Genomic DNA, 24,069 nt, shown 5'->3' on the forward strand with positions numbered 1-24,069 from the left:
GGGGTGCAGGAGGGGCCGGCCGCAGCGGGCGCAACATCTGGGGGTTAGGGTTAGGGGGCGCAAATTACTTGCCTTGCCCCGGGTGCTGGCAACCCACGCTACGCCACTGTTTGTCTCGGTTTGTCTCTCAAAACTGCTTTACTCCAAGACGGTAAAACCTCCTTGGTGCCGAACCCACAAGCGCAATAAGGGGCCTTCTCTTTTTTTGCGCACCAACGAAAATGAATAAGCGTTGCTCAAGAACGTGGATAGAATGGGCCGCCTCTGGTTTTCTCGAAATCACGCGTGGTTTTAAATTCACTTCTTTTCTTTTAAATCCACATCCATGTGCTCTCTGTGGATCTTATTTAGACCCCAGATCCATGCAAACAAGCAAACGAAGCGCTTCCAACTCTTCTCCTGGTTTAAAAAGCATTTTAAGTCAAGGAAGGGAAAGAAAGAATCTCAGTTTCGCTCACCTATTATTTTATTACACTGGAATTGTTCGTTTCTTGGTCTGTTTGTTGTGATTTGGCTGCCCCCTCCCCCTACAATCCCTGGTCCTGCTGCACATGCTCCACGGGGAGAAAGAGGAAATTAAATCACCAGCGCACGCAGGCATCAAGCCTCAAACAATAATTATAATAATAATATTAATAATAATTAATAATAGCAATTATGATAATCAAATAAAACAATCTACCCACAGAGCAATTCTTTAAATAAGTCAATAAACATTATATAGAATATTTATATTTATATTTATATATATGTATATGTATAAAAAAAACAACCTTTTAGAAATAAAAGCGAACTAACAAACCAAACCAAACAAACAACCTCCGAAAAACAACCACCAGCAACTTTTCAGCTGGAAATCCCCAGAGGGAGGAATTAGGATTTGCGGCAGGCGACGGAGCTGCAATTTCTATCCTCCTCCCTCTAGGTTTGGCGTCTCTCTTTCTCCCTCTGCGCGCGTGTGTGTGACTTTTGAGGCATCTTTACAGCAGATCCTGGCTGAAGGATGGAAGGCGACGAAGACGCCGCTGGGAGGAACAAGCCGCAGCGGAGTCTCTCCGAGCGTTTACGCGTCCTGCTTTTCAGACGGACTGGACGGTCCTTGGAGACTCCGGCTGCTCCGCAGGCCCGCCACCAGCCGTCGGGCCCGGGATTGCGGACAAGGCAAAGCGGCGCAGGAAGCCGTGAAGGCGGGCAAGGCAGGCAGACAGGCACTGGCTGGCGAGGAGTGCTTGACTGGAGGCGGAGGCGGCTGTGCCACCGCTGCTGCTGCTGCTGCGCCCTCGGCTCTCCCGCGCGCCCGGCCGCCCCGTCCGTCCGTCAGTCCTTCCTCCCCCTCTTCTTCCTTCTCACAGATCACATTCGCTGTCGCTGGAAGTGATGGAGATGGCCGAGGAGGCGGCGGCTTTGCTGGACAGGCTGGCGGCGGGGCTGGCGGCGGCGCCCAGGAGGGGCTCTCCGGCGCTCTCCTCCTCCGACGGCAGCGACCTCCCTGCGCCTTGCGACGACAAGACTTGCTGCTGCAGCCTGCGGCGGGAGAAGCGAGAGGGAGCCGTCACTTTGGGGAGGCAGCGGAAATAACCAAGGGCTGCCCACTCCCTCCTTCCGGAACACCCCCACCTCTGTCTCCGGGCCCACCCACTGCACCCCCGATGCCCATCCCTGAGCCACCTAGCCAGGGGTGCTCAGCACCGAGACGCAGCCTCCTGCTTCCGGGCAATGTGCATTCATATTTCTAGAGGGGCGAGGAGCAATGCTGGTCTTTGGGCTAAGGAGGGCCAGTGAGCGCCAGGCACTTGTTTTCTAAATTTGTTGTTTTTTTCCTGGTGGTGCGTATTTAATCCAGCCAGATGGGCTTGGACAAGGTATAAATAATAAAATTATTATCATTATTATTAAGGCGGTAATACATTTGGATATATAATGCTTTCTGCATTTAGGTATGAGCTGCACTCCATTGATTCTCTCAGCTTCAAGTACACTTAAAATTTCTAAAAATTTACAAGCTGCTCTTTCCCAAGGAGATTTGCAATCTATATGATGATAATAATAATAATAATTTTTATTTATACCCCGCCCTCCCCAGCCAAGGCCGGGCTCAGAGTGGCTTACAAGCAATAATAAAAACAAGTTAAATGATTACAACTTAAAAACAAAATTTAAAAACACAACATTAAAATATTGAAACATTAAAATATTAAAATGTAGCCTCATCGCAGAGGGAGAAGGAAAAGAAAAAAGAAAGAGAGGGAGGGAATCAAATTGGCTCCAAGCCAAAGGCCAGGTGGAACAACTCTGTCTTACAGGCCCTGCGGAAAGAAATCAGACCCTGCAGAGCCCTGGTCTCATGAGGCAGAGCGTTCCACCAGACCGGAGCCAGAGTTGAAAAGGCCCTGGCTCTGGTTGAAGCCAATCTAACTTCCTTAGGGCCTGGGACCACAAGGGTGTTGCTATTTATGGACCTTGAGGCTCTCCGTGGGGTATACCGGGAGAGGCGGTCCCGTAGGTACGAGACGGTGATGATGGTGATGATGATGTTCCCAACTAAATCCTACTCAGAACAGATCCACTGAACACAATGGGCATAAGTTCATTATTTGCAGTGGATCTACTCTGAGTCGGGTTAACACGGGACACAATCCATTATGTTTGTTATTATTGTCAAAATACAGCCATAAGTAAAACAATGACACAATTATTTTTTTTAATTAAATGATTGCAATAGACTATAGCATTAAACACACACACACCCCTAGCAGACCATATTAATGAGAACCTCTGTCTCTTTGGCAGAGATGAACACACCTCTTTCCCTTTGTGGTCACTCATTATGCTTCTTCTCACCTTGAGCAGCCCAAGGTCTCACCTGCATTCCTGCCTATGATTTCCTCTACAAATCTGTGGTGTGACTGCATTTGGAAAACGGTACGTTTCAAAGCACAAACCAAAGTGTTGGTGCTGACCTTTAAAGCCCTAAACAGCCTGGGTCCAGTATACCTGAAGGAGCATCTCCACCCCCATCGTTCAGCCCCGACACTGAGGTCCAGCTGCGAGGGTCTTCCGCTGGTTCCCTCACTACAAGAAGTGAAGGGAACCAGACAGAAGGCCTTCTCAGTGGTGCCTTCCCTGGGGAACGCCCTCCCATCAGATGTCAAGGAGATAAAGAACTACACAACTTTTAGAAGACTTCTGAAGCAGCCTTGTATCAGGAAGTTTTTTTATGTTTGATGTTTTATTATGTTTTAAATATGCTGTAAGTTGCCCAGAGTAGCTGGGGAAACCCCGCCAGATGGGTGGGGTATAAATTTTATTTATTTACTTACTTACTTACTTACTTACTTACTTACTTACTTACAGTTTTGGTTACTTCATCTCAAAAAAGTAATTGCAGAGCAGAGAAGCCAACTCCTAGGGGCTGAGGTCCCTTTGCCCCCTAATAAAATATTTGAAGGGACTGGGCCCCCCAAAGTTAATGAGCATTGCCATTCAAATGGTGTGCATGTGCCATGTCGTGTGATCGATTTATGTGGGCACCCCTGTTGCAGAGCCGGAAAGGGTAACGGGATCGAGGGGATGGGACAACTTGCCTATTGGGAAAGATGGCAACATTTGGGACTTCTCAGATTAGAGAAAAGCCTAGTAGCAGTGGCGTAGCGTGGGGGGTGCAGGGGGGGCCGGCCGCACCGGGCGCAACATCTGGCGGTTAGGGTTAGGGGGCGCAAATCCACAGGTTAGGGGGCGCAAATCCACGGGTTAGGGGGCGCAAATTACTTGCCTTGCCCCGGGTGCTGACAACCCACGCTACGCCACTGCCTAGTAGAAGGCAAGAAGTGTATGAAATTTATGCATGGCATTTCAGAAAAACCGAGAACTCCGATGAAGCTGAATGCTGGAAGATTCAGGACAGAAAAAAGAAAGGGATTCTCCACACAGCGCAGTTAAACTATGGAATCTGCACTGCACAAAGTGGCAGTGATGTTCACTAACTTTGATGCCTTTAAAATAAGTAATCTCCTCTAATAAGGCTACCAATGGCTACAAGTCATGATGGCTCTGTTCTGCGTCCACTGCTGAATGCAGTATGCCTCTAAACAAAATAGTAGTAATCTTAGCAGTAGTAATAGTAATGATAATTTATTTATACCCTGCCCAACTGGCTGGGTTTACCCAGCCACTCTGGACGGCTTCCAACAGGATATTAACGGTAAAGGACCCCTTACAGTTAAGTCCAGTCGCGAACAACTCTGGGGTTGCGGCGCTCATCTCGCTTTACTGGCCGAGGGAGCTGACGTTTGTCCGCAGACAGTTTTTCCGAGTCATGTGGTCAGCATGCCTAAGCCGCTTCTGGCAAAACCAGAGCACTACATGGAAACGCTGTTTACCTTCCCCCCGGAGTGGTACCTATTTATCTACTTGCATTTTGACGTGCTTTCGAACTGCTAGGTTGGCAGGAGCAGGGACTGAACAATAGGAGCTCACCCCGTCGCGGGGATTCGAACCACCGACCTTCTGATTGGCAAGCCCAAGGCTCAGTGGTTTACACCACAGCACCACCTGCATCCCAACAGAATATTAAAAACACAATAAAACATCAAAAACTTCCCTAACAGGGCTGCCTTCAGATGTCTTCTGAAAGTCAGACAGTTGTTTTTTCCCTTGACATTGGCTGGGAGGGTGTTCCACAGGGTGGGTGCCACCACCGTTAAGGCCCTCTGCCTGGCTCCCTGTAACCTCATTTCTCGCAATGAGGGAAACGCCAGAAGGGCCTCGGAGCTGGACCTCAGTGTCGGGGCTGAATTGCCCTGTTGCACTAAGGTCTTGTTTGTGGGCTTCCCAGAGGTGTCTGATAGGCTGCTGTGAGAACGGGATGGTGGACTGGATGCACCACTGGCCTGAAACAGCAGGCTCTTCTAATGTTGTTTGCACCCCTATGCTAACCCTACAGTCCTCTTCATCTTATCAAAAGGTGGAAACGCAATCATAAGCTCTGCCGCTGCCTCTGGAATTGCAGCCTACCACTTCTCCAGCTCTTAACTATTCTGTTAGCCAAAACCGCACACGATAGCAGTCGTGTTTCCATCATCAGAAACCACGCTTCTCCATGCCTTCATGGAGAGGGCAATGAAGAAGAAGAAGAAGAGTTTGGACCTGATATCCCACCTTTCACTCCCCTTAAGTGGCTAACAATCTCCTTTCCCTTTCTTCCCCACAACAAACACTCTGTGAGGTGAGTGGGGCTGAGAGACTTCAAAGAAGTGTGACTGGCCCAAGGTCACCCAGCAGATGCAGGTGGAGGAGCGGGGAAGCAAACCCGGTTCCCCAGATTATGAGTCTACCGCTCTTAACCACTGCACCACACTGGCTCTCAGTGAACGAGGACAGGGGTCAGAAAACTTTTTCAGCAGGGGGCCGGTCCATTGTCCCTCAGACCTTGTGAGGGGTTCGGACTATATTTTGAAAAGAAAACAAAAAACCAATTCCTATGCCCCACAAATAACCCAGAGATGCATTTTAAATAAAAGCACACATTCTACTCATGTAAAACACACTGGACCGTCCGTGGGCCGGATTTAGAAGGCGATTGGGCCAGATCCGGCCCCCGGGCCTTAGTTTGCCTACTCATGAACTAGGACTTCCCAGCTGCTCTCAGCACACTGCAGGGGGGGGGGGGGTCTCATATCCATACAGGGAGAGTGGTTCTCTGATTTCGTAAAAGCCCAGGCAGACTTAAGAACTAATAAATCGTTTTAATGAGCCACAAGAACACAGAAAGAACTGGACCAGGACAAAGGCCCTTCTAGTCCAGCATTCTGTTCTCCCGATGGCCAACAAAGCTCACAATTGGGACCTGAGTGCAATTGTGGGGAGGAACTTCCACCACTTAGGAGGTGCTGCAGAGAATGCTCTCTCCCAGAGCACCACCACTCAAACTTCTGAGGGCAGTGGAACTTCCAATGGGGCCTTTTCTGCAGTGGCTCCCCATCTGTGCGATGCTCTCCCCAGGGAGGTTTGGCCTGAGCCTTCATTATATATCTTTAGGTGCCAGGCCCAGTAGTGATGTATGGAAGTGAGAGCTGGACCATCAAGAAGGCTGATCACCGAAGAATTGACGCTTTTGAATTATAGTGCTGGAGGAGACTCTTGAGAGTCCCATGGACTGCAAGAAGATCAAACCTATCTATTCTGAAGGAAATCAGCTCTGAGTGCTCACTGGAAGGACAGATCCTGAAGCTGAGGCTCCAATACTTTGGCCACCTCATGAGAAGAGAAGACTCCCTGGAAAAGACCCTGATGTTGGGAAAGATGGAGGGCACAAGGAGAAGGGGACGACAGAGGACGAGGTGGTGGGACAGTGTTCTCGAAGCTACAAACATGAATCTGACCAAACTGCGGGTGGCAGTGGAAGACAGGAGTGCCTGGCGTGCTCTGGTCCATGGGGTCACAAAGAGTCGGACACGACTGAACGACTAAACAACAACAGGTGCCAGGCAAAAATGTTCCTCATGACCAGGCCTTTGGTTGATTGACATCCAATAACCTTTAAAAATGTGTTGTGGAGGCGGGGGATTATTGGGTTGCTCTTGTTTTTGTTTTTATTATGCATTTTATGTTTTTTATATTGTGATTTTAGCTTGAGGTCTGCGGTCACAGGGCGGTATACAAATTTTAATAATAATAACAACAACAATAATAATAATAATACCAAGAAGACCTGCTCTGTTGATGTTAATAAATGAGTGGGTTTGTTGGGAGGGAAGCAGTATTTCAGATATCTACATAATTTAGACCTTGACATCATCATCATTATTAATAATAACAATTTATTATTATTATTATTATTATTATTAATATTAATATTACTATTATTATTATTATTATATTTATACTCTGCCCATCTGGCTGGGTTTCCCCAGCCACTCTAATCATAGCATTACTGTATGATTAATAACAAATGATACACCTACCCTCCATGAATTTGTCTAATACTCTTCTAAAGCATATTCTCTGTGCCTTGTGTCAATGAGTTCCACAGATTAATTATGCACTGCATAAAGAAGTACTACCCTTAGTATTCCCAGTGGGATGGCTTGGCCATAGAGTATCAGAAAGGTACACAACAATGATGTGACCATATCCCGGAGCACACACACACACACACACCTGCTCTTAAAAAAAACTTTCACTTTAACCATGTCACTTTAACCATGCCACTCTGTTCCCTATTAGTTCAATGCATGCTATTTCCCCAAAGGACAAAAGCTTATCTTGGAATCTGTACCCTTTGTCATTCATTGGACGGTGAGAGAAGGCAAAAGCTTACTTAAAGATGTAATTTTCCTGTTCACCTACTCAGCTACTGCAAAGGAAATAATAAAAAAAAATCCTTACAACCTAACAGTGTAAGACACATTTTGTCTCCTCTATCTTTCCTTTATGGTGGGGGAACCTGATGCCCTCCAGGTGTTATTGGACTACAAGTCCCATCATCCCTGACCATTGGCAGGGGATGAAAGGAGTCTGGCAATATATGGAGTGCCACAGACTAGCCACCCCTGCCCTAAATATTTGCTTTCCTTTGGATTTTTGTGTTTCTTCATGAACCTGCTTCAATCAGAGATTATAGAGGTATAGAGAAATGAGTATACCCAATATTGGCCCTATCAGCAGGGCTTTTTCGGCCGTGGCCCCGATCTGGTGGAATGCTCTGTCACAAGAGACTAGGGCCCTGCAGGACTTGACATCTTTCCACAGGGCCTGCAAGACAGAGCTGTTCCACCAGGTCTTTGGCTGAGGCACAGTCTGATCCCTCCTTTTGTAATCCTCATAGAACTCTAGCCCAATGGTTGCCATTAATTTGACTCTGAATTGATTTTGGAATGAATTGATTTTAGAATGTATTTCAATTAAATGATTATGATTTTATGTAAACTGTGCTATTTTTACTGTTGTTAGCCGCTCTGAGCCCAGCTTTGGCTGGGGAGGGTGGGATATAAATAAAAAATTAGTAGTAGTAGTAGTAGTAGTAATAGCATCATATCAGGTTCAAGGCTCCTAAGCACTGCTTTCTGTTAGAGCCACGTTTGCCAAATTCAGCTGGGTCCTATTGGCTTCCAACTCCATCCATCTATCCACTTGTTAACCACCTATTCTGATGCTGCAGTAGCCAGTGTCTTACACTTCCCCATCAGCTATCCTAGCCATGGCCACTTCCACAATTTAAAATGGCCAGTCATAGAATGACTTCCCGTACATGTACAAATAACTTCAGTGTAACTTTGGTGCAGGGATGCGGGTGGCGCTGTGGGTAAACCACAGAGCCTAGGCCTTGCCAATCAGAAGGTCGGCGGTTCGAATCCCGGTGACGGGGTGAGCTCCCGTTGCTCAGTCCCAGCTCCTGCCAACCTAGCAGTTTGAAAGCACGTCAAATTGCAAGTAGATAAATAGGTACCGCTCCGGCGGGAAGGTAAATGGTGTTTCCGTGCGCTGCTCTGGTTCGCCGGAAGCGGCTTAGTCCTGCTGGCCACATGACCCGGAAGCTGTACGCCGGCTCCCTTGGCCAATAAAGCAAGATGAGCGCTGCAACCCCAGAGTCGGCCACAACTGGACCTAATGGTCAGGGGTCCCTTTACCTAACTTTGGTGCAGGGTTCCACAGGTTTCAAACCATCTCCCTGGGGAACCCTAAGAACTACGGAAATTTGTCAGAGGTCCTCAGTGAAAGGTTCAGGAACAACAGATAAGCCCGTTGATTCCTGCATCGGCAGGGGGTTGGACTAGATGACTCCCTCCCCCCCAGTGGCGTAGCGTGGGGGGTGCAGGGGGGGCCGGCCGCACCGGGCGCAACATCTGGGGGTTAGGGTTAGGGGACGCAAATCCACAGCTTAGGGGGCACAAATCCACGGGTTAGGGGGCGCAAATTACTTGCCTTGCCCCGGGTGCTGACAACCCACGCTACGCCACTGCTCCCCCCCACAGGCATTCCTTGCAATTCTACAATTCTAAGCTTCCCTGAAAGAGTATTACCAATTCCCCCCTTCAATGCACAACCAAAGAAAAGGCTTGTGTGCATTCTGCAACAGTCGGCCACTTTGCACAGGGGATGGGCGTCCCTCCTGCCATGATCTTTCTGCAATGGCCAGGGGTTCACTGACAAATACTCACAGGTTCCTCAGCAGACCGATCAGGGTGGAAATTCCTCCTGAATGCAGGAAGTTTGAGAAACGTGTTGGTATAGCTCAAGGGGGTATTTGTCCTGCTTTGGGGGCTAGGGGGTGTGGCAGGTCAAGTGGAACAAGCTGTGACTCTTCCTCATTCTGCAAACTTTGCTAATTCACCATGCCTACATTTGCATCCACTGCAAGGTTTTAAAACTCTTGCCGGCTGATCCACTCATGCAGTTTTAATTTGTCCATTTGTGCATTTAAATTCTATTTCCCTAATTCCAAATTGTATTATTATTATCATCATTAATATATATCCGTAATATTCTGGATGGAGTTTCTTTTCAAGAATGCATTTCTCATTCCACATCATATATTATTTCAGATTCTGTAAATGCGATTATTTCTACTGTTATTTTTCTTGCAATGCTATGCTATTTGATACCGCCAACTTATACACCCAGACCTTGTAAATTACATTTTATTTGGCCCCCATTTTGTTTTCATTGGGAGCAATTGTTTTCATTTGTGTAATAACCCATACAATTTGGAGATGATATTCAAACATAAATCAAAGGCCTCTAACACACACACACACACACACACACACACACACACACATATATATATATATATGGATTCATTTCAGTTTCTGAAATTTTCAGTAGGGTCGCAGGGTTGAGTGATGTTCAAAAGGTCTGCTAGAGCAGTTATTGTCAGACACAACAGAAGTCCACAACAAATGTTCTCAACAATAATGCTTTTTTGTAGTTCTACCTTGAACATGTCTGCAAAAAGTACAAAAAGAGCAATGTATCGTTCAAAGTAGAGCAGCAGAAAAGGCGAAATCAATGTATTTTGAGAAGATTTTTAGTGGTTTGTTGTTTTGTTTTGCCTCACAATAGCTGCTGTAGTATTATTGACATGGATGAAGTCATCACACATACAGCTTTTTTTAATATAAAAAAACCAAAGGCACACACACCTAGCTCATGGACCCAGTTAACACTAGTCACTCTCTGGGTAGAATCGGCATGGAAGACCAGTTCAAGATAGAAATACTTTGAAGCAGATGTGAAACACATCCTACAGAATAACATCTAGGAACATAATTTCAGATTGTATTGTTTTCCCCTCCTCTCTTTTTCTGAAAATCACGTTTTTAAAATTAAACCTGCCTTGGGCAAACATGGGTGTTACAGAGCTGAAATAAAATACATCTGTGAAATATTGCAACTGCTTGATATATGCTGTTTTACTGTTATTAGTGTTGTTATTCTATCATCATCATCATCATCCCTTCACCTCTTTATGGAGCCAGGCTCATTGTTACGGCTGACTACATCTCTTAGAACAAAGAACCGAAGAACCGTGTTAATCTAAGCACCGAGGGTTAAGCCTCGTCTATAGAAACGGCTCTTTTTAGCTATCAAACTGAGACAAATACATTGTGGGTGACGATCCAATAATCTGGCATCGAAGCAGCAGTTTCTATTTCTGCATGTGTCGTACTAGTAATTTTATACACACCTGCTTTCAAGCAACTTTTAGCAGAAATATATCTTGGATCCCTTATTTGAGGCGGCTGATGTCCCCACAAATGTTTCAAAACATTGTTGCTCCCCCCCCCCGCGCCGCCCCCAGTTCCAATAAATTTAACCACACTTGCACTACAATGGGGAAGAAATGCAGTTTCTGCAGATTGCACTATGGGCTGGAATCAGCTCCTCTCCAGTAATTTAAGGAATGTCCTACAACTGATTTCCACCAAGGATACTTTAGAACCAACAACAGTATTTTTTCACTGGATTCATTCTTTGTATTTATTGCGTAAATGGAACATCCACTCCCAAGTATACCGAATTTAAAATTTTGTTTTTGTAATATGATATTTTCTTGTGTGCTATTGCTCTGCCCTTATTTTATAAACATTTATGAAATAAAGAATCAATACTGTTTTAAAATGACACATCCACAAAGATACAGAACAAAGAAGCGTATTTTCTGAACAAAGCTTTCAAGGATGTTAAGATTAGAACCAATTTTAGCTCTGAGCAATCCAGAGTAGATTTGGAAAATACTTTTCAAAAACAAACAGCAGGGCCGTTTTTAAACACAGTCTGCTAAATGTTCTGCTTTTTCTCTTGTCGCCTTTCTCTCAGTTGAAGAATCCGCAACCCACTTAAAATAAAAGTCCTTTAATTTCCAGTTTCGCTGCATTGGCTTCTGTGGGCCTGCCTGAATTTAAAAATCTCTTTACAGCTGCAATCCCATGTGCAGCTGAGCTCAGAAAGATTTACTTCCAAGTAAACATGCATGGGGATTATAGCTGCATGCATATTGCAAAACTCTCTTTCTTCTTCACCGGTTGCAACTGAGGAATAGATTCAAGAATGTATATACTTCGACTGGATCGCAAAAACTGCTTGTCCCCAGCAATTTCCCCCCTCTGTCTTTTCGTCTCTCTCCTTGCAAGTTATTTATACATCGCCCTCACATTTAAACTTTGTAAGATGGAAGCCTATCTATGTTTACGCAGAAATCAGTCCCGCAGCACAGGATTTACTCCTAGGTAAATCTGTATGGGATTGTTCTGTTAGTCGGATTCGCAGACTTAAGCCGAAAGAATCCTATTGGATTTAAGCCGAAAGAATCCTACTGAAGTCCGTGCGACTAAACCGGTTTACATTCAAGCACTTTGGCACAATGGAATCGTAAACACGCCTCCTGCAAAATATAGGTCATTCGTGCTAATTAGTGCACCTAATTGTCATCAGAAATCCTTTCCCATTCTAAGCTAGGCTTCTTCTTTTTTTTACTTTCCCTATTTATTCCTTACGTCAAGCTCCCCATGCAGTCCTTAAACCAGCTCCCTGTTTGGCTAAATAAAAGTCCTAGTTTTGTTCTACGATTAAATGGCAACATTGAGCATCTTTTTAAAATTATGGGCTGTATCCATAACCCTAGAGAGGGATAAAGGATAATGGCGAAGGGAAGCTGATGAGAATTTCATAGGAATGGCATGTACCTTAAAATATGCATGAATCACAACTGAATATTTGACAGGTTCAATCCCGCTGCCGACTGCCACGGTGAAGAGGCTTTAAGAACCATATCTTTCAAGATACCACCGTTCTGAATTCTGTTAGAAGTGGGTCTTGCTGCATTGAATACAGGCATTTACTACTGTTGTGTCTTTGCACTGAAACACAGCAGTGTGTCTATGTCCTTTTACAAATTGGATTTAGAAAATGTATGGACGAACGGACAGCTGCTTAAAAGGAGAATGACATAGCCATACCACATACTTCTCAACAGGAGAAGTACTTTGCTCGCGAGTTGCTCCTGGTTTTAAATTAAAAGTGCTTGCTCGTGGTTGATTGCGTTTAGAGACTGATTCGAAACTCATTACTCAAAGTAAGCCATTAAAAAACACACACTTAAGTGTGGTCCCGTGTCCCTGTACACTTGGGAATATCTTCTTTCGAGTTAAAGGGGACTTACTTCTTATAAACATGATTTTAAGGTAGCTACACGTGCATTTAGGACCGGCGAGCAATCAGCTTGATCCAGTGAAATGCTTGTTTTAAATGAGCCATTAACGAGGTTATGCACCAGATAGCATTAACAGTATTAGAAATATCCATCTGTATAGATGGGTATCAGCAAGCATGGCATAATGGTATTAAATGATAACCCCCGGTAGTGAAATAGATATTGTATTTTAAGATATGCTTATTTTAAACCCATCAGCTGGTCTCTACCTATGCATTCATACATGCAGGCAATGCATTTTTCCTTCAGTCAAGCAGAGATGATGTGCTGGATAGTAAAAGGAAATTAAAAGAAAAATGAAAGCCAAAACTTTAATTGTAGATGAATTGTTAGAGGAGATAACAAAAGTAAAAAATAGAAAAAAACCTATATCCTATGTCATGTACCTACTTTCTTTCCTTCTTTAATTTTAATTGTTTGCAGAATCATTTCGCAGTTCTCCAAACCTGCCTATTTTCCTTCCCTTCCAAAAAGATGTTTCATAAATTAATTTCCAAAAAGATGTCCCATACATTAATTAAAATGCAGAATGCAACAGTCTCAACAGCAATACACCTTTACAGATACAGGGATGCTGCAGAAAAGTAGGCAGATGTAAATGCCCGGCTGATCCTCAACATACTTACTTGGAAGTAAAATGACATTTCTGCATCTCATATCTCCCTGACCTCAAGTTTTTTTTACAACTCCCCCCCCCCAACTATGTACCAGCAACTCAGGATAATGCTTTGTGCATCTGATGAAGTGGACGCTCAAGGAAGCTTATGCCACAATTAATTAGTTTTTTCTTGGAGGTCCCACAATGCTGCAGCGTTGCTTATTCTGCAAAAGGCGATCAAGGCTGCTCATCTGGAAATGGGTTACATGAAATCTGGTTTCTAAATAGCAGCCCGCCCCGCTGGTATCAATGTGGCTTGATCCTAAATTGGTAATTTAATACTTGTTTTGCAACTCATTTCCCAGCTCCGGGCTTAGGATCCGGGTGGACAAAAGAAGCTCACATTCTTGCTTGTCTCCTCCCACAAACCCGCTCTGAGGGAAATTCGAGCGGGGGAAAAGTAAAACCCTAAACGCTGTATCTAGAGAGCAAACCTCACTGAACTCAGTATGACTTACATAAAACTGCACTGCAAATTTCCTCCAAAGTCTTTGGACTGAATTGGGAGGGTGAGATTAGCGAGGACTTGCTCCAAAGTGAATGAAAAGACGGCCGTGGAATAGGAAGATTTTAAGCACATTTTACATATGCGGTCTTCAGACACCTTAAGGCGAAGTTTAAAACCCCCCAATCTGTTTCAACGGAGCAGATTCACACGAACGGCTTCCAGGATTTCCCCCCTACGAATTCAGATCCAATTCAACTTACTTAAAAGGGGGAGGGGTTATTGTGCAGTGTTGTAAGCTTAATGGGTCCCATTCTGGAAACCTGAAAATGAATTTTCGCCTGAGTATCCTCCTCATGCCTACGTTAGCTGCTATCTCGATTCGGCCGTAAAAGCTAATACCCAAAGACAGCAAACGAACCTAACCAAGTGAATCTGGCGCGGGCCGGGGAAGAGAGCAGCAGGATTCGCACCCTCGCCTCCGCGCTATTTGGGAGCGGAGACGGTCGCTGCAAAGGGGATTCCAAGCGGGCGCTAGTCCGCTTTGAGGCCCCTGGGCATGGAACAACTAACCCAATAAGATGGGGTGAGGACGTGGGGGCACGAGAAGGAGAAATCGCCAGGCGAGGGGGGCGGAATAAGAGGACCGTCTCCTTTTCCTACAGTGCCAGCAGCGCAACTGGAACTCAATCTTCGTAGCTGTGTTTGGAGAACTCCTGAGTGCGCGCAAGAGACTAGGAAGGATATGAGTGTATCTACAGCGGCGCGGTCGCCACCCCGCCAGCCACCCTCCCCCGAGATCTTCCTCCTCCTCCTCGGTCCATCCCCGCCGTGCGCTACCGACCTGTTCTTGGCGGCGGCGGCCCTGTCCCTTTGCCTGCGGTTTTTGAACCAGTTGCCCACCTGCGTGGGGGTGAGTCCGGTGGCTTGGGCCAGCTCTCGCTTTTTGCTGGGGTTTGGGTAAGGGTCCTGCAGGTACCACTCTCGCAGCAGGTGCCGCGTGCGCTCCTTGAAGCAGTGCGTCTTCTGCTCGCCGTCCCAGATGGTGCGCGGCAGCGGGAACTTCTTGCGCACGCGGTACTTGTCCACCGGCCCCAGCGGGCGGCCGCGCAGCTTCTCGGCCTCCTGGTAGTGCGCCTCGAGCCACAGCGCCTGCAGCTTGGCGTGCGACTCCTTGGGGAACTTGTGGTTCTCCAGGATGTGGTACAGCTCGCGGTAGTTGCCGGCGTGGAAGGCCACGATGGCGCGCGCGCGCAGCACCGACTCGTTGCGGTTGAGAGCCTCGCAAGCCGCCGGCGCCACCGGCAGCGACCACAGGAAGCGCCCGAGGCGCTCCACGTCGCCGCTCTCCTCCAGGGTCTCGCACACCCCGGCCACTTGCTGAGGGCTGAAGTTGAGGATGGGCAGCTGGAACATGGAGGCGGCCGGCGAGGGGGCCAGGGCAGGCGAGAGGGATGGCTGGGCTGCTGGCTACCACGCTTCCTCCGGGTCCCCTCTTGCGCGCAATCCGCGGGGAACGCCGAATCAAGGCGCCTCTTCTCCGCGCCTCGGGCTGGGCTGCCTCTACCGCGGGTCCAGGCGCCTCGTCCCTTAGTTATGGGGCTGCAGGGTTGCGGCGACTCTTCCACGCGTCGGAAGCGACTCGCAGAGCCTCGCCTCTCCAAACAGCGGCGCTGGTTTTGGCGGAGGCCACGCTTCTTCGCTTTTCTCCTGGGTTCAGAAAGCCAGCGCGCGCTCTCTTTCTCTCTCTTCAGCCCTCCAGATAAGGGGTAAAAAGCATCTCTCTCTCTCTCTTACCCTTCCCGTCCCCTCCTCCTCCTCCTTTTGCGCGCTTCAGGCGCTCGCTTGGCTAACCTTTCGCAGCAGCAGCAGCAGCAGCAGCGGCCGCCGCGCGCGCGCGCTGCGCTAGGGCGCTGGGAGAAAGACTGCGCCGCGCTCCGGCGGCTGCCTCAAGTTGGCAAGAGGGAGGGACCCGTGAGTGAATGGAGGAGGGAGGGCGATAGAGGGGAAACAGGGGAAAGCCCCCCGCTTCCTCCACCCCCCCCCACACACCGCACCCTCGGTCTCCCTTCCAGCTTCTGATTTGCTGCTGTTGGCCTCGCCAGATTGGCTGCCCCCTCGGTTTCCATGGCAGGCCGCCTGCCCATCACTGCCAAGCCTCTGCCAATCAAAGAGCGAAATCCTGCCAGCGCAGCAGCTCCGAGCGCGCTTGGAGAAGGAGGGTGGGAGTCCTCCGCCCTTTCCCCGCTTCTCCCTTTCTTCCTTTCAGCACCTCCCCGCGGTCGACAGCGCCCAGTCACTGCTCTGGCCCTTCGCTAGCAGGGAGAACGGGAGGGTGGTGCTGGGGAGAGTGTTTCTTTGCAAGAGATTTGCGCTGTATTCAGATAGAGGGCGCAGGCGCGTCCGGGCGCTGCCTGAGATGGCGAAGCGGTGTGGTTTTCTCGAGGAAAAGGGAATGGTAACTCTGGCACTCAACTTTCCCAAATACAATCCGAAATAAAATAAACTCATTCAGCATCTGATCTGGAAAGGGAAAGCACCGCGATCCTACTCCGAAGTATCTCATTACAGGAAAATGTGTCTCTTTTTAAATAAATAAAAAAAAATGTCCAGTAGCTTCAACAGGTTTACCATACCCATTGAATTCCCCATCTCCTACTAGCCTCCTAAGAAAACCCCACCCCACCCTCCCACTATATATAAGGGTCTGGTGACTTCTGTTTCGGTGTATCTGAAGAAGTGTGCATGCACACGAAAGCTCATACCAAGAACAAACTTAGTTGGTCTCTAAGGTGCTACTGGAAAATTTTTTATATATTTTGACTGCGTCAGACCAACACGGCTACCTACCTGAATCTTTTTAAAAAGTTAGCTTCATGCAGCCTTATGAGAGGCGGCGGAGGCTTCATTTTGGACACCGAAGCATTGCACCCGGGTCGGACTGTTCACCCATCTAGTCCAGCATTCCATACTCTGACCGGCAGCCGCTCTCTCTGGAGATTTAAGCGGAAGGTATTTCAAATCAGCTGCCGCCTGGTACTTTGCCAGAGATGGAAGTTGGCACTTTGTGTGCGGAGAGGCCTCGCCGCCAAGCTGTGATTCCCAGCACATGCACACGCAACCCGCGCAAATCTAGGCAGCCTATATAGCTCGGACACGCTCTCACGTGCAGCCAGCCACACGTTCCACCTTTCAGCCTCTTCGCCTGGCTTTGGGGTGACCCGCAAAGGGACAACAAAGGGTCTTTTTCCAGTGACATCTTAAGGTTCCTTTCCTGACTAACTGGCGCGCGCTTGGGGGAAACAACGGCCATTGGGTTCCTTGGACCGTACATGGGACTGGCTTTTGTAAGGGGGTTGGGGCAGAACCTTGAACCCTTGGAGGAAAGTTCGGGCCAAGAGATGTTGGGCTTGCAGTGCGGAAAAGAAGAATCTCAGCGCGAGAACCTGGAATAATCTTAACACATCCTTCAGTCACCTGGTGCACTCCAGACGTTTGGGAGTTGTACAAAATATATGGAGGGCACCAGGTGGCCTGAGGCTGTCTTACTTAACGCTGCCCATGAAGTTGGGTTCTGGCCAAGACTTGCTGAAGGCACCCGCGCACAGCGATCCTATGCATCTTTCCTTGGAGATAAGCCCTCCCCGGTTCCAAGTGCGCAGAGCTCAGCCCAGGCGCAGAGCTCAGCCCTTCTCGACCGAGTTCTAGATGTTTTCCTTTGCGGGGAGACCTTTAACGCCACCCCCATGAAAACTACCACGGGAAACGAACAGTCCTCTGCCCGCCATCCAGGGCCTGCTGAGGATCGACCCTTTCCCGATCCGTTCCTCCCTCCCTCCCGCATTCATTTTCTCCTTTATTTAGCACCCATCCTTTCCATTTTAAACCTCATTGTTTTCGCTCGAGCGGCCTCGAATGAACACCCAGGAAAGCCGCGGAAGAAGTGAGAAGTCATTTGCAGGTCAGGGTGAGCAACTTAAAGGCATCTTTTAAATTATGGATCATCTTTTAGTCATAATTTTGGCCCCTCCCCGCAATATTTCTTCCCCTTTCTCCCTGAGAAGTCTAAGAAAGTACGAACCACTATTTTACCTTCCCATGAAATAATAAAAGCAACATTTTCGTCTTCGTCGGTGTCAGCAAACGGAATTAAATCGTTTCCCGGAGGGTTGGAATCTGCAGTTTTATGGCGTCTCGGCCAACGAGATAGAATAAACTGATATTTATTTACAGTCTCAAGGTGGCCTACATGATTCCTGCATTGCAGGGGGTTGGACTAGATGACCCTTGGATCCCTTCCAGCTCTAGGATTCTATGATTCTCCCCCGGCTCATTTAATCTTGAGAGGTAGGTCAGGCTGGGAGGCAGCGAGCGGTCCAAAGTCACCCAGCGACTTTGGGGAGGATTTTAACCCTGGTCTTTCCCAGTTCCCAGCCTGTGACATTTTAACCACACAAACTGTCTCTCGATTTATTTTGCTTTTCTCCCCCTTCCGTCTTTAATAAGCAAGCATCCATTCTTCTGGAAAGAAAAAGGAGAGGAGAGGGAATAGAGCTAATCTCAGAAATGTGGAATTAAATTCTATATTAGTGCCAGGCCTTTCACATTTAAAGTTTAAAATAAATCAATTCTGTTTTCAAGCCTCGCCTTGGTTATTTTTCACACACTCCTCAGTCCCCGCGCAGACGTAAAATGAAATGCCCTCCGATTCGACGTGGTTTGTTTGGGAGGAGGAGGAGGAGGGAGAGAGAGAGAGAGAGACTTCTACTGCCTTTTCTTTAGTATCAAGCACACTGTGACTTTTTCCCGGAAAGATTTGGTAAATCAGACGGCGGATACATAGCGCAGATGGTTTGGAGGTGTCGGGTCACATTATGGCATGCCTGGCTTCGCGTCTAAGTTCATTCTGACGGAAAACCCTGATATTATTTTCACAGATCTACACAGTTCACTTGAAAAAAAACCCTCCGAGCCATTTTCATCATTTATGCGAGGCTTGCTGCTAGCGGGATGGAAAGCCTTTCGATATTGCTCATTTTCATAAAGACGACAGGAGGAGAACGGCAGAGAAACAAGACCGGGCAGGGCGTGTTTGTGTGCGTGTAATCAAACGCTGAGTGCGGGGAGCGCCGGGGGGGGGGGACGGACCCCATTCCGGAAGCATTTATTTTTATCATGAGTCTAGCCCTCTTGAAGGCAGAAGAGTTGGACGTGATGCAACTCGGTTCCTCTGTCCAGCTACGCCGAGGGTTCGGACCGGTTTTATAGACACTTTTCTGCAGAGCACACAAGCGGTGTACGTATAGAATCGGAGAGTTCGAAGGGACCCCCAGAGCCATCTAGTCGACCCCCCTGCGACTCAGGAATCCCAGGGAAAGAGATGGCCATCCAACCTCTGCTTAAAAAATCCCGTGATGGAGAGTACACCACTTTCCGAGGCAGTCCGTTCCACGACTGAGCAATTCTTACAGTAGGAAAGTTCTTAACCAGAGCAATAGCCTTTCAGAGCAAAACTGAAATAATAAATAGCAAAATTAAAAGGGCATGAAACTGATTCGAGGCCAATTGCGGCCTCCAATAGAACCCAATCCACAGGTTCAGAAGCCAGTTCCGTCAAACTATTTGCTATTTTTCGCTTTGTTGTTGTTCAGTCGTTTAGTCGTGTCCGACTCTTCGTGACCCCATGGACCAGAGCACACCAGGCACTCCTGTCTTCCACTGCCTCCCGCAGTTTGGTCAAACTCATGCTGGTAGCTTAGAGAACACTGTCCCACCATCTCGTCCTCTGTCGTCCCCTTCTCCTTGTGCCCTCCATCTTTCCCAACATCAGGGTTTTTTCCAGGGAGTCTTCTCTTCTCATGAGGTGGCCAAAGTATTGGAGCCTCAGCTTCACGATCTGTCCTTCCAGTGAGCACTCAGGGCTGATTTCCTTCCGAATGGAGAGGTTTGATCTTCTGACAGTCCATGGGACTCTCAAGAGTCTCCTCCAGCACCAGAATTCAAAAGCATCCATTCTTCGGCGATCAGCCTTCTTTATGGTCCAGCTCTCACTTCCATACATCACTACTGGGAAAATCATAGCTTTAACTATACGGACCTTTGTTGGCAAGGTGATGTCTCTGCTTTTTAAGATGCTGTCTAGGTTTGTCATTGCTTTTCTCCCAGTCATGGACAAAGAAAGTGAAGGGCTCTTATCAAATCTGCTTCGCGCGCAGAAGGTTCTAGGTTTAATTCCGACCATTTCCCGGCAGGGCCGGGAGAAAACCCAACCTGAAACGCCGCTTGCCAGTGTAGTGGCAAAGCCGAGCGAGATGTCCTGTTGGCCTGAGTCGCTCTTGAAAAGCTTCCGGTGTTCCTAAACCAGAACCACAATGAACTGGAACCGGTGCGCTGAAAATAAGTCGTGAAAAACAAAACGAAAAATGCTGATTTTAAGAACTGGGCTGGTGGAGACGCCAGCCATTGAACGACTTTGTGTCGGTGTTTATTGCCATGAGAGAGGCATCCCGGAGCCGTGGGGTACCGGGTCGCTTCTTCTTCACCCCGCGATGTCTGCTTGGGGCGAGGTCCTCAATCTCCGTCTGAAATGCGCCCTAATTCTAACAGGACTGGATACGAAATCGGCAACGATTTCGCATTGCGCGCACGTTCATGCTACAATCCTTCTCACGCATACCACTCGGTAGGACGTGGCTCCGTGCAAGTAGGTCGCGCTGCACGTCCTATAGAAAAGTAAATGTGTTTCGGACTGGGTTAAAAGCCGGATCCTTTCTTGTCTGAGTAAAGCACTCCATTCTGCAATAACCTCCCTTACCTGGGGGTAAATTGCGCTCAATAGGGATTACTTCTGAGTAGACACATATATGACTACACTGTAAAGGCGCCATCGATTTAAAAGCGGTTTGCTAAATGACTCCAGATGAAATAAATGGGTTTTAACATGTTTGCCTTGAGCAGGCTTTGCGCCTTTGACTCCCACTTCTTTCAAAGGGAAAGAGAGTTGAGCGTACATTAAATTTATCTGGATCGCGCCCATTATTTTACTGGCGAATGAAGCATAGGCCCATGTAATTCGCCGCCAACCGGTTAGCTCTGAGAAAACTGACCCCATTTCTTTAGCAAACAGATAGTGATTGCTCAACCCTCTACCCGTTGGATTCAATGGGATTACCTCCAGGTATAAGATCGCGCTGTTTACCAGCTCTTGTATACAACAGAGTATTTAGTCACAGAAGTATAAAGTTGGAAGGGACCCGAGGGTCATCTAGTCCAACCCCCTGCAGTACAGGAATTTCAACTAAAGCATCCAGGACAGATGGCCATCCATCTCTGCTTAAAAACCTCCAAGGAAGCAGAGTCCGCCACCTCTCGTGGGAGTCTGTTCCACTGCCGAACAGCTCTCAGAAAGTTCCACCCGATGTTTAGTCTGAATCTCCTGTCAGAGAAAACAAGCTTGCTCCATTTCCCGTGGAACAGCCGTCCAGATATTTGAAGATGGCTATCATACCTCTTCTCAGTCTTCTCTTCTGCAGGCTAAACATGCCCAGCTCCTTCAACCGTTCCTCATAAGGCTTGATCATCTTGGTTGCCCTCCTCTGCACAATTTCCAGTTTCTCAATATCTTTCTTTAATTGTGGTGCCCATAACTGGATACAGTATGCCAAGTGTGGCCTGACCAAGTGGTACTATGATTAAACCTCTCCATTCTGAAGGAAATCAGCCCTGAGTGCTCACTGGAAGGACAGATCCTGAAGCTGAGGCTCCAGTACTTTGGCCACCTCATGAGAAGAGAAGACTCCCTGGAAAAGACCCTGATGTTGGGAAAGATGGAGGGCACAAGGAGAAGGGGGCGACAGAGGACGAGATGGTTGGACAGTGTTCTCGAAGCTACCAGCATGAGTTTGACCAAGCTGCGGGAGGCAGTGGAAGACAGGAGTGCCTGGCATACTTTGTTCCATGGGGTCACAAGAGTCGGACATGACTAAACAACAAATTATTTCCCTTGATCTGGACACTATACTTCTGTTGATGCAGCCTGGAATAGCATACGCTTTTGTTGCTGCAGTTTCACACTGTTGACTCATGTTAAGCTCCTAGTCTTAGTAAAGACCTCTAGATCCCTTTCACATGTACTACTGGCTTTGAGCCACTGGCTTAGATGGCTTTTGGCCAGTTGGTGGTGGTAAAGAAGAAGATTATCAGTTGTGACAGCTAAATGGGAACTTCCAGGTTCAGAGGAAGTCTACCGCTGAATACCACAACGGTGGAGGGGTGTTGCAATTGCCCATTGCTGGGCTGCCCCTCAGCAGAGCAGTAAAACCTTGGCCTTACATGCAGAAGGTCACAGGTGCAAACCCCAGCGGCATCTCTAGGTAGGACTGGGAGAGACCCCCTGCCTGAAACCCAGAAGAGTCTCTGCCAGTCCGTGCAGACAGTATTGAGCTAGATGGGCCCATGGCATAAGGTGAAGCTTTCTATGTTCCAGAAGACTTCTGAAAGGGAATTTGCTCTCACCCAAGGTTTCCCAAACTTGGATCTCCATCTGAACTACAATTCCCATCATCCCCGAATACTGCTTCTGCTAGCTAGGGATGATGGGAGTTGTAGTCCAAAGACAGCTGGAGACCCAAGTTTGGGAAACCCTGGTTTAACCAATACCAGCTATTTTAAATGCTCCTCTCTATATAAAGCAGGGAGGGATAGCCAATGTGGCGCCGTCCGCATGTTCTCCAACCCTCCTCAGCCCCAGCCAGCACGGCCAATGGTTAGAGCTGATGAGGGTTTTAGTCCCGAACACCTGGAGTCAACACGTTGACTAGCTCTGCTCTAAGGAGCATTTCATTGATTTGGAGCCTTGAGGGTGCTGTGGAATTTAGAGTCAAAATAGTTACTCAGTTCGTTGGGCCGGAAGAGGGCGGTGACGCTGGGAGGAGGCTGGAAAGCAGATTCTTCAAGCCATCCACGCTGCGCCCTCTGCGCTTCCAAGGACCAGCTGTGTTAAGGTGCACACACCTCGATTTTAAGGACAACTGGATTATAAACGGCCTTCTGGTGTCCGGGCAGCGGGGAATAAGTTCTCATGGCGCCGGATTCTGTCCACCGGACCGCAGTTCTATGTATACAGGCAGGAACATCTAATACATTGCAGCAGCGCTCTCTCTCTCTGTGTGTGTGAGAGAGAGTGAGTGAGTGAGAGAGAGAGAGAGAGTTCAGGCATTTTTATATATTTTCTTTCACTCGGTTCCTGCACTGAGGCCCGTCCTAATTTCAGCAGCAAAGCAGAGTCCTGCGTAATTTCTGTCGCAGCAAGGCGGACGCGTGCGTAAAAGCCTAATTTGGATAGAGATGGGTCTCAAACTACCCCACTCCTGTTTATTATTTAGCATTAGGGAGCGTTCACACGTGAGCAAGAAACCCGCGAAACAAAACACCACCACAAGAGAGGGCCGAGGGGGCTTTGGGAGGCACGCGTTAAGCCATTCTCAACGTTCAGAACGCAAATATTCAGAACCACGTTGAGGCTCGTGTGAAAACAGCCGCCGGGATCATTTGTCACGACACAGGTATGAAAAACAAAACAAATCAACACGGGCCTTCATTTGTGCTTTACGGATGGGGCGGGTCAGAAGCTTTAAAAGTCAGGGCTTAAAATAAGGCAATATATCCCTGGTGACCAGGGCCGGATTAAAACCTTTCTAGGTTCTAAGCACCAAAAAACTTCTGGTACCCCCCATGGGCGTAGCAGAATCGAGTAGAACCGAGCTATATGCGACGCGTTTCGTCACTTAGTTAAGTATAAAATAAAATAAATAAAATAAAACGTGGATTTATTGTAACACTTGACAGGATCTGATTTCCTTGCGTTGTGTCCATCTACCTTAATAGGGCCCCCCTTGGTTTAGGTGGGGGTAAGTCAGGAAAAAAGAGAACAGAAAACTGGGAGAAGATTGTGGAGTGTACGGAGGTCAAATAAAGCTCTGATTCTTCCCACGATGACTACTTCGAAGCCTTTTCTTTTTTAAAAAAATATATCAAATGCCAAATTATAAAAAAATTAAAATTCTAATAAAATAAAATAAATGTGCCCCTGCTTTGTTGCTGCCCCATAGTGTGTACTTAGTCTGCCTATTGGAGAGTCCAGCACCGCGGATGAGCCTTAGACCTACCGCTTCTTTTAATCGGTCCCTATCCGACCCTTAGGGTTAAGTCAAAACTGAAAGCAGTTTAGATTGCTGCCAAACTGTAGGGACGAAA

The 24,069-nt window shown here is 47.6% G+C and overlaps 1 protein-coding gene across 2 annotated transcripts; it reads right to left on the minus strand.

Moving 5' to 3' along the window:
- Nucleotides 1-285: 285 nt before the first annotated feature.
- SIX6 (SIX homeobox 6) lies at nt 286-15,338 on the minus strand. 2 transcript variants are annotated; one of them, XM_083440054.1, is made up of 2 exons: nt 14,719-15,338; nt 286-1,524 (listed from the first exon to the last, which is right to left on the minus strand). In XM_083440054.1, the coding sequence occupies exons 1-2, from the start codon at nt 15,229-15,231 to the stop codon at nt 1,354-1,356; spliced, it is 684 nt and encodes a 227-aa protein (XP_083296180.1). In that variant the 5' UTR covers nt 15,232-15,338; the 3' UTR covers nt 286-1,353. The 2 variants fall into 2 exon arrangements, with proteins under 2 accessions (XP_083296180.1, XP_083296179.1); XM_083440053.1 differs by having other exon boundaries at nt 14,660-15,338.
- Between the last annotated feature and the right edge of the window lie 8,731 nt (nt 15,339-24,069).

The sequence above is a fragment of the Podarcis tiliguerta genome, assembly GCF_965153285.1.
Source record: "Podarcis tiliguerta genome assembly, chromosome: 1".
Lineage (NCBI taxonomy): Eukaryota > Metazoa > Chordata > Lepidosauria > Squamata > Lacertidae > Podarcis > Podarcis tiliguerta.

Excerpts from the sequence above, each read along its gene's own strand:
- SIX6 (XM_083440053.1), bottom strand. The coding sequence starts at position 15,231 with ATGTTCCAGCTGCCCATCCTCAACTTCAGCCCTCAGCAAGTGGCCGGG. Across the intron at positions 1,525-14,659 it reads GCCGCCGCCGCCAAGAACAG|GCTGCAGCAGCAAGTCTTGT; the intron begins GTCGGTAGCGCA and ends CTCCCGCCGCAG.